We start from the raw sequence: 10,732 nt of genomic DNA on the forward strand, positions 1-10,732 counted from the left end.
TATCTCAAATGATAGCTGGGATGGCAGATACGGTCTTGCTAACCTGCCAGCTGAGTTAGATATTCCTTCCTGTAGGGAGCTAAACATGAACTGATAACTTCAGACCAGGTGAAGGGTGCAGCATAATGCTTTCTCTCTCTATTGTACCTATGTACACATAGCCTCATGAGGGGAAATTACAAACTGGATAGTCTGGATCTGAACTAGAATTGAGGTGTTGCTGAGTAAAAGGCAGGGGGTAAGGGGCAAAATGCATGTAGCAACCCAGTTGAATTGTTTCCATTCCTTCCTCTGCTAGTCCCCATCCTCCCCTTCCCATTCTGAGTCTTAAATGGACTTGCTGCAAGTAGTCATTAGCTGAGACTTGTAGAGATGCTGCTTACTGACTTCTGAGGTGAGCTGGTGGAGAGAGACGAGGGGGGAAATCACTGAACCTGGTTGCATACAGGTACAGTGATTTCAACTGCAGCAGCTTCTGTGGTAGTGGCTTGTTGCCGCTGTCCTTTGTGTGGTCTTGATGTAGCCTTTACGGCTGAGATGAGAATTGGCAGTCTGTTTATCTCTGTCTGTGCTTTGGCTTAAGTTGCTTGGCTCATGGTCTCACAGCTGAGATGCTTGTTCAAAGCACCATTGTCCAGTCCCTTGCAGAAGCCCCTAACAAAGGATCATAAAAATTAAAATGCTTACTAAAGTGCTGTAACCTTGGAGGTTTTTAAGGCCTGACCAGACAGCCTTGCCTGGGATCTGGTTGAGGCTGGTCATGCTTTGAGCAGCGGTTGGACTAGATGCTTTTCTGAGGTCCCTTCCAACCCTAACTTTTTTTTCTGTAACTTCTATACAGGAGCTATTGTGCATATAGTGTCATCCTAAGGTTCTGTATTAGCTGCTGATGTCCTGAAGCACATGCAAGGCTTCATGGCCTAGAGTGCAGAATAGGATGCCTGCTTAATATAGGTGTAAATAGCCACTTGAGGCTATTTTCTGTCTTTTCTGTATAAAATCAGCTGGCTACCTCTGCTTTAGAGCTGTTACCAGAATTAATTTGCATCTTGGTTTATACTTGCTCCCACATATCTCCAGGCAGGTAGATGTTGGACTGCTGCTCCTTGCTCATCTGTAACACTCGGCTGATTTTAATGCTCACCTTCCTTGCTGCACAGCTCTTGCGTTGCTGGTTGTGTCCTGAATTCAGAACACACCAATAAGAGTGAGTCACTTTCATGATTGTGGCCAGACTGTACTACAGCCCTTTCACTACCAGCTATTGTTAGTTAGCTTTGCCTGCCTTTAGAGTGGTTTTTTTTAGTCAGAAAAAAAACCTGTCACATGCACTTGCTTGCCAACTTTGGGGCCTTTCTGCATCCCTTCTTGAGCTTGAAGCCTCCAAGTAAATAGCAAATCACCTGAAGGGGAAGCATGTCAGTCACGGGTCTAACTGCAACTTTTATAAAAGCTAGCTCTGGTGCATGTATGCCAGCTTCATTTAGGCTACTGATGGTGTTCTTCCGCAATTGTATGGAGCTCTAGGTAGGCAAGCTGCCAGAGTATTGGCCACTTCTCAAGTGGATATTGGAGCCCATGTTTTGACACATCTGTCTACAGCAACAAGAACTGTCCAGTCTAAAGTTAGCACAAATACATCTACATGAGCTGTGGCTCTACTTCTGAGTGCAGATGCACCTGGTGAGTGTGTGCGCTCACACAGCCAGTACTAGAAGAGATGAACTGGGCTCTTATAGACTTTCTGGCTCTTCTGGGACTAGATCGGGAGGGGGTGAGGAAATAACTGGACTGAAATAATTGGCTCCTAATCTGGTTTCTGGATGACCATCTGCTGGAAAATGCCTCAGTGCCCTGGTCATGGATTTTTTTCAAGTTGGATTTTCTTTCTCATCTCTGGGCCCTGCATTCTGGTAAAGGGGAATGGATGATTCAGAATCTGTGGAGAACCTGTTCAAGTCTTCATCTCCCAGTGATTCTGGTCTGAGTTGCATAACAACCATGTTGAATTAATGACAAGTATAGGTTGTACTAAGACAGTCCAGGGGAAGCAATTCTCTTGACCAATTTGGGAATCCCCCTTATTGGAGGTCAGGCCTCAGCTTGGCTATGACCTGTGAATTCTAGTGTGCAGAATGAGATGCGGTCTGGAAAAGCAGGCTGGTGCTTGCTTGTTTGATAGAGGTTGCCTTGGTAAATGAATGAAGGTTAAACAAGCAAGAGCTGTTCCTTTGAAGGGGGAAGATTAGAGGAGAAATCCTGAAGGGTGGAAGAAGCTGGCTGTCCCAGGCTGGTACAGATGCAGAGCCTCTATGTATTGCAGATCTGGATGAGGACCAAGGTGGTGCTGGCCAGAAACAACATTTTTGCTTTCTCCAGTGTTCAGCAAAGAGCCGTTTAATTCCATTGCTAATAGAATGGTGCCTTTGCCCGAAATGGGAACCTATGCTAGCGTTTCTTGTTTTTTACTAATCTTCCTCTTCCCGTCTCCTAGTTTCTCTGGAAGAATAGCTCCAAGCTTGAGTGCTGCAAAGTGGCTTTTGTTTTGTTTTCCTCAGGGTTGCTGGAGGGGACTTGTCAAACAAGGACTAATAGTGGTCTAGCTTGGACACTGTGCTTGAGTACAGGTTGAACTCTTTTGGGCTTTGTTTTCCCTCCCCACTCCCAGCCTCTGCACATGGCCAAAAAGCAGTGCACTGACCAGATACAAATGCTGGTGACATGAGGGGTTGCTGAATTCCAAGAGTGCTCTTGGCTTCAGCTGGAACTGCACACTTCCATTGTTCCTAACAAATGGGATAAACTTCCATATGCTTAATGACTTCGGGTATGGTAATCCTTTTTATAGCGGAACATTATGGCACTTAAGACAAATGGCATAATAAAGCAATAGTTTACAAAAGCAAGTACACAGTTGTGTTTACCAGCGCACTCTTGTACAGATGGGCTCCTGTTAAAGGGTTATGGTTGCTTCTTTTCGAAGTACCATCCTTCATGTAAGGGCTTTCTGCTAATCTACCTGCAGCCTCTGAGTGCAGTGGCACAAAGTACATTCCTTGCTTGCTGCTTTCCCCCAAACTAGCACAAACTCAAGTTCTCCTTTTAAGAATAGACTTGAGCTGTTGCTGGAAGATATGGGTGAGGGGATGTATATATTTTTCCCTCCAACTTATTTTGTAGACTGCAAGGGCTTTCTGGATTGACACTGACCACAACAGTGTAGAGAATGGTTTCAGAACCTATATGCTTTGCTAGGTCTCAAGTAATGCTACCATCACCAGTGAAGAAATAATGGGCATCTTTTTTTTTTAAAATCTTGACAGTCTACAGTCAGTGGCTGAAATACTACTTCCAACAGCATAAGAACACAGCTGGCACCCAGGCTGGCTGCATGGGGTTGGGTAGTAATGACATGGTTGCTTCTGTCACCGTGATTTGCAAAGTGCTTTTTCCTTTTTGCCCTGTCTTGCCTCACCCTAGTTATACCACTAGCTTCATGAATCTAGCCTCATCTTCATATATGTGCTTCCAAAGTCTTGTGTTTTGGATGAATGGCTCTTTGGTGTCTCTCTTATGATATTTCCCATACCTCTTAAATGGTACAGAAGCTACATTACTATATTTGTATCAAGCAGAGACCCTAGCTGGAGTCAGTCCTGCGCTAGTCTAGGCCAAGTCGATTCCTGCTCCAAAATTTTGTAATCTAGGTATGTCCAAAGTCTTTGGATGCAGACAATGGCTAGGCCTTATGGACCCTCCTGTGGTCGGAAGTGGGGTGATGTGATACAGCAACAAGCTGCAAATCTCTTGGTCTACCTGGTGGCTCCCAGTGTGGAGCAACTGACACTAATTTTTGAGCAGCCTATCCCTTTGTGAATTCTCCTAGCCATGTAGGATCCTAAGCAGGATTCATGACTTCCTCCCCAAGTTCTTCTTGGGATCTGAAGGCTAAAATACTAGGATGGCAGCAGCAGCTTTGTGCCTGACCTTGTCAAGTGAGGCTCTGAACCAAACTGTCTGCAGGCCATCTCTAGCAGCCTGGGCAGGACTGTCTAGCATGCTGTTCACTAATGTATCAATGGCCAATGTGTACCACTAATCTTGACCCGATGGGTAAGTATTCTTGTGCTGAGGTGATCCACAGAACTGAGCTCTGCCATACAAAGGCGGAGTTGGAAAGTCATGAGATTTGGTAGATGAGTATCTACCTTGGACTTCAGGTAGTGTTCCCTTCTAGAAAGGGAGTCCCTGCTAGGCAGGCTCGGGACCCTAGCACAGGAACTACGCATGGTCTTTTGGGAGCTGCTCTTCTTTCTTGAATAAGTAACAGCTTGGCTTACAAAAGATAAAGTGCTGCCGAGGAACTAACTCCATATCCGACACTACTGAACTTTTTGCTAGTTCCATGACACCAAAACGATAGTGGATCCCCCTAAAGGAAATGGGAGAAGTTGATGACCAGTGCATGGGGCAGGAAGTCAGCCTAAATCTTTGTGGACTTGCAGTTTTGCATCCTTACTGCTTCCAATTACAAACCTTCCCCCACAGTGGATTGAGTAATTTCCTCCTTTCTTGGGATGGGGGTGGGGAGCTGGGTTTGTGTGGCTTTTTTGACATGTTCAGATAAAACTTTCTTCATGCTCCCCTTTTTTTTTTTTTTTTTTTGTAGCAACAGTTCTTAACATCCTTACGCTTTTGGAAATGTGGAGTACTGGGCCTGCATGATGCCTATAGAGCAGAAAGAACAATTGATCCTTAAATGAATGATGGCAAATACAAACTAGGTCCCTGGTAGCAACTAGAAATATGCTACCTGCACTGGAGCAAAGTTCTCAATGACAAATGTACTGTTTCTGATTGTTGAACCTGGGGCTTTTTTTTTTTAAGATCACTTATGTCATGAGGTGGTTTGAGCATGACTGCTTGGGATGAATGGTTCTGCTATTATAGGGACTGAAATGAGATGGATTTGGGCAATGATTGAGGGTGACTCTGTAATGCTATTATAAATACCATTTTAGAACCACTGCATGTGGCAGAGAATTTTCACTTATTGCCTTCCCTGCTAGCTGTGTGGTTTTTGTTTGTTTTGTTTGGTATTTTTTATAGCACCTGTTTGATTTTTCTGATGATTTGGTTTTGCTGCATAGGAGCCTGGTCCCTTTTGTAGCTTCAAAATAAACTGTCTGGGTCTGAAACAAAGATGACCTTTTCCTTCTTCCTCCCCTCAAAAAGGAATGTTAACACTTTTTTTTTTTCTCTTCTTTTTCTGCATGCATTTCTAGTCTAGTGTCTCATCTCTGCTTTCTAAAGACTGTCCTGTAAGACCTGTGTGCTCTAGTCCTGGGTCCCATCCCATTCCCCCCCCCCCCCCCCCCCGAAGACAAGATGTGTACTGCTGACACTGTTCAGGGACCCCCAACTAGATGGATGGAATGGGGCCTGAGCTTTGGTCTCTGGGTATCTTGCCACCTCAGACTAGTAATCACACTTCCTTTTTATTTTTATTTTTCCTTCTATCTCCACTGCCTTAGGCTGTAGAGGTGCCTGTGTGGCTTCTGGCACTGGATATACCAAGTCGCCAATGGTCCTAATACAGCTAAACATAAGTCCTGTAGCTCTGACCAGAGCCAGGACCCCAGAGGTGTCTGCACATCTAATCTTTACTATCTTGAAAGAGGTCAGTACATGAAGCAAAGGCCATTGCAGCTTAAACCCTTCTGTGCTGAGCACTGGGCCTCCCTAGGAACACTGGCAGGGCCTGGAGCAAGCTACCTCCCCCTCTCCCAGCAATTCTGGCTAAGGTCTCTAAAATAGATGCAGTTGCATCCCACTAACACTTCTGGTAGACTTAGCATCATGGGAAGGGGAAGACCCTGCCTTGTAAGCTCACCTTTGTCCAAGGTATAATGGATCTCCAAGATGGGAGGGTGCTTGTGCAGGAGGGGATTCTTTCTAGAGCATGTGATCAGAGTCTCTGCTGGGAGATGAGCTAATTGCTAACTCTGTCCTCCTCTTCCAGCTGGAAACCTGCTGGCAAGTGCCTCCGAGTCCAGAATCTGCACAGTCCCCCTTACCTTGGCACACGAGTCTTCTGCGCTGCTGCATCAGAACAGACCATGGCAGGTCGAGGTGGAGCTGCTCGACCAAATGGACCAGCTGCTGGAAATAAAATCTGCCAGTTCAAACTTGTTCTCTTGGGGGAGTCTGCAGTGGGGAAGTCAAGCCTTGTTCTGCGCTTTGTGAAGGGACAGTTCCACGAATACCAGGAAAGCACAATTGGAGGTGAGTGTGCTGGTCTCGGCTGCAAAAACATAGCCCATGATGTAGAAACCTAGAAGGCATCTTGGAAGCAGCTGACCGGTGGCTGAGAAGGAGCTTAACTAGAAGCTAGAGCTCCCTGGTCCTACTAGTGCCCCTAACCTTGGACAAGCACTCCTGTGCTGACCCTTCCTATCTGTAAAAGGGTGCAAGACTTGGCAGGTACTGACTGAGGAGGGCTTTTAATAGATGATCAAAGCATTCTTCAAACATGGGATAAGTGTCCCAAGTTCAAGGTGTCGGTGATCTCGAGTGTCAACTGTGGAGTATCCAGGCTCTGAAACCCATAACTGCCAAAGTCCATCTAGATAAACGATATGCATAAAACTTGTTTGGGAACTTAGTCCTGATTAATAAGGTCCTTGTCATGCTTCCACTTTATTTAATGCTTCTATGGCAACTTCAGCCTTTACCTGCAAAAACCAGTTAGGATAATGACTACATCTTGGTCTTGACACAGTTCATCAGCTAAAGATGGGCCACTTCTCCCTATAACCAGCTAGTACCTTGTATCCCTAACAAGAATTTCTTGGCTTCCCATCTAGAAACCTCTTACCCTGCACCCTCATGGAGGGAATCTCAAATGGGACTCGTAGAGCTGCTGCTGTGCTTGGAGAATAAATAGCCCTGTATGGCTTCCCCGGTGTCCTCTCTTATTTGCCCTTGTACAGCTGTGTGGCACACTGGCTGCAGCTCTCTGCTCCAGCACCTCATTTTGGAGGGTTGGCACGCATATAGGCCAAAGTTCTGGGGGGGGAGAGAAGCCAGCTGCTTTCTTCTTCCTGTTGGAAACCTGACAGCAAGTACATCCAACTTCAGAACTGGCATAGTCCCCCTTGCCTCTGCACTGTAATAGGCAGCTGAAGCAAGTCTGGCATAGCCTTCTCCCTCTTTCCTACTGGGTCGGGCTGTTCCGCAACTGTGGCTACCTCCTATTTGTTTTTGTGTTTTTTTTTTTTGTTTTGTTTTGTTTTGTTTTGTTTTTGTTTTTTTTAAAAAGGCTTGAGTAAAATTGAGAGATGGGTAAGCTCCCTTAAGTGCTGTCAATTCTTTACCTGCCCCCTCGCCCTCCCAAGCAGCAATAAAACGGGTTTCTTTTTGGGCATAAGTGGAGCATCTGGCTTTTTGCCAACTGTGGCAAGTTGGCAACTTCTCTTGTCGTAGATTCACAGATGTTAGGGTTGGAAGGGACCTTAATAGATCATCGAGTCCGACCCCCTGCATAGGCAGGAAAGAGCGCTGGGTTCAGATGACCCCAGCTAGATGCTTATCTAACCTCCCTTGTAACCCCTGGGGGCGCCTTGATGAATAAATACTCACCTATTCCCTTCTGTGCCCCCGTGATGAACTTATAGGCAGCCACGAGGTCGCCTCTCAACCTTCTCTTGCGGAGGCTGAATAGATCCAGTTTCTCTAGTCTCTCCTCGTAAGGCTTGGTCTGTAGGCCCTTAACCATACGAGTGGCCCTTCTCTGGACCCTCTCCAGGTTATCCGCATCCCTCTTGAAGTGCGGCGCCCAGAATTGCACGCAGTACTCCAACTGCGGTCTGACCAGCGCCCGATAGAGGGGAAGTATCACCTCCTTGGACCTATTCGTCATGCATCTACTGATGCATGATAAAGTGCCATTGGCTTTTCTGATGGCTTCGTCACGCTGCCGACTCATGTTCATCTTGGAGTCCACTAGGACTCCAAGATCCCTTTCCACTTCTGTGCCACCCAGCAGGTCATTCCCTAGGCTGTAGGTGTGCTGGACATTTTTTCCTGCCTAGGTGCAGCACTTTGCATTTCTCCTTGTTGAACTGCATTCTGTTGTTTTCTGCCCACTTGTCCAACCTGTCCAGGTCTGCTTGCAGCTGTTCCCTGCCCTCCGGCGTGTCCACTTCTCCCCATAGCTTTGTGTCCATCTGCGAACTTGGACAGAGTATATTTCACTACCTCATCCAAGTCGCTGATGAAGACATTAAAGAGTATCGGTTCAAGGACCGAACCCTGTGGGACCCCACTGCCCACACCCTTCCAGGTCGAAACCGACCCATCCACTACGACTCTCTGGGTGCAACCCTCCAGCCAGTTCGCCACCCACCGGACTGTGTAGTCATCCAAGTCACAGCCTCTTAACTTGTTCACCAGTATGGGGTGGGATACCGTATCGAAGGCCTTCCTGAAGTCTAAGTCGCTTCAGTCTCCTGAACCCTGGTGTACCTTTTCAATGTTCTCATTTGAGCTGAAGAAACCTGCTTTCTTCCAGTTGAGCAGAAACAGCACACTGCCCTAGAAACAGTCCCTCTGCTACTTGAAGCAGGTAAACAGCCCCGTACTGAGAATATTAAGTTAGGCTTCACTTTAGCCTGGTATAGCCTACTTTGCAAATTGCACAGCACTCAAGGCTGGCACTGATGTTAACTTTCATGACATCCTTATATAGGAGGGTGTTCTGCAGCTTGCTTAATGCCATACTTGGCTGGCTGGCTTGGAAATCCTGCAGCTGTGTATTGAATCTGAATGACCTGAAAGCAAAGTGGCCTTTTTCCATCTGCAAAGGCAAATTGGTGGCAGAATATCTCAAAGGGCTGCTGAAAATGGAGCTCCCGGGGGAACTGGAATGAATGTTAATAAGGCTGGAGAGCTTGCTCTATAACTGTAGCAGTGATGCTGTTTGTCTGAAGGCTGCCTCATTGTGGCTGGATAAATGGGCCACTGACAAAGACAGGTTTTTCTCTTGCAGCAATTACAAGGCTGAAACCTGGGAGGTAAAAGACATGCTGATGCTTGATATAGAACATATTAATGGCTCTTTTTGAAGATTCTAAAGTCCTCCTCTTTGGAAAGAGTTAAATAAAATCTATCTAGACAGGATAAATAAGTAGTAGATGTATGTAAAACCCCTTGGCAAGTGCCTTTACTTGGCTGTGTACATGTATAAGTATTAGCAAAACAACTTGTTCTACATATACCATTTTTCAAAGACTTTTTTTTAATCCATTTTTGGCCTCAAGCAGATAGATAACTTTTTTTTTCTTTAAAGCCTTCCATTTACCACTGAACTGGTATCACAATAACAAAATCCATCAAGAATGACCTGCCTAGAACCTGCTGCATAAGAATCCTCTTCTTGATGCAGGGAATTTGTACTTCTGTAACCAGCAGGTCTAGAGCAGTAGCATGTCTAAAGTCCAGTTCCTTCCCCTAGCTGTAACTAGGGCACATTAATACATGGTACTCTTCCCTTTTAACTCGCAGGATTCACTGTATCAAAACTTCAAGTTGCGTGATGTAGGGGTTTGGGTTGTAGCCGTGTTGGTCTAAGGACATAGGCAGACAAGGTTCCTTGGGTGAATTTGATATCTTTTATTAGACCAACCCAAATGGTTGGAAAATAGTTATTAAGCAAGCTTTCGGGTTCAAAAACCCTTCGTCAGGCTAAGGAAGCTTCAGCAGTTGGTGTGTGTGCTCTTCCATCTGTTTGGGTTGGTCTAATAAAAGAGATCAAATTTGCCCAAGGAACCTTGTCATGATGTAGGGGAACACTTCTGTGCAGGTCTGTTTGACTTATCACTAGCTGCAGCAAGGAAATGACTCCTGAAGACTAAGCTTGTCCCTCATGTTTGCTAGGGCAGAATTCCTAGCTAATCGGGAGAGGCTTTAACATGGTACCAGGATGCTTTCCAAATTCAAAAAAGGGAAGTTGGCAGGCTTTTCATGCTGTAATGTACTGCCAGTGACTTGGGTCAAAAGCACAGGACTAGATTGAAATGCATGAGTCATGCAAGCTGGACTAATATGGGAGTCTTAAATGTAAAAATTCCCAGTAAACTTCACATGATTCCTTGAATCGGCTAGTGCTCTGCTCTGAAAGCTACTTTCAAACATCTGACACTCACTTCCCTCTCCTCTCTTGTTGTGCCATAGCCCAGCTTTCTCCACTTAAGTGCTGATCTAACACCTTCCACAAGCACTGTAGGAGTGAAACCATCCACCACAGAACTGGTGTTCCTCAGGCAGTCACACTGCAGTTGGTTCCTCCCTGTCATTCTGTCAATGTGCTTCACTCTAGCTCTGAACTCTTTCATAATTCCCCTTCCTTGTCTAATCCACTCTGTCCTGGGCCATGCAGCAAAAGTGAGCTAGGAGGTGCCCAGTTAGCATCTTGAAGTGATATTTTTTTGCAGATAGCAGTGACCATCTAATGACTTCTCATGGGTTCAGATCAGTCAGGCTTTTAACTCATTACCTGTCCCCTGAGCCATCTAGTCATGCATCCTGGGGTAGCCTTTTAATTAAAAGCATAGCAAGCAAACATTAAGTTCATGCTGCCTGGAGGAAACTGCTTTGAAAGTGTGCATTGCCCTGAGAGCTTTTTCTGCTGCTCCTATACAGGGGATGAAAGTCCATTGTGAACTCTCTCCTC

At 45.8% G+C, this 10,732-nt stretch overlaps 1 protein-coding gene across 2 annotated transcripts in view; it reads left to right on the forward strand.

Annotated features, from left to right (window-relative positions):
- Positions 1-10,732, forward strand: part of RAB5C (RAB5C, member RAS oncogene family) — a 27,635-nt gene that overhangs the window by 11,127 nt on the left and 5,776 nt on the right. Inside the window, exons 2-3 of one of the 2 annotated variants that reach the window (XM_025195101.1) lie at positions 5,535-5,680; positions 6,023-6,285. In XM_025195101.1, coding sequence (XP_025050886.1) covers positions 6,120-6,285 — 166 coding nt within the window. In that variant the 5' untranslated portion in view covers positions 5,535-5,680; positions 6,023-6,119. The remainder of the gene's footprint in view (positions 1-5,534; positions 5,681-6,022; positions 6,286-10,732) is intronic. The other variant, XM_006038582.3, reaches the window with a different exon arrangement.

This window comes from Alligator sinensis, unplaced genomic scaffold, assembly GCF_000455745.1.
Source record: "Alligator sinensis unplaced genomic scaffold, ASM45574v1 scaffold1555_1, whole genome shotgun sequence".
NCBI classification, from domain to species: domain Eukaryota; kingdom Metazoa; phylum Chordata; order Crocodylia; family Alligatoridae; genus Alligator; species Alligator sinensis.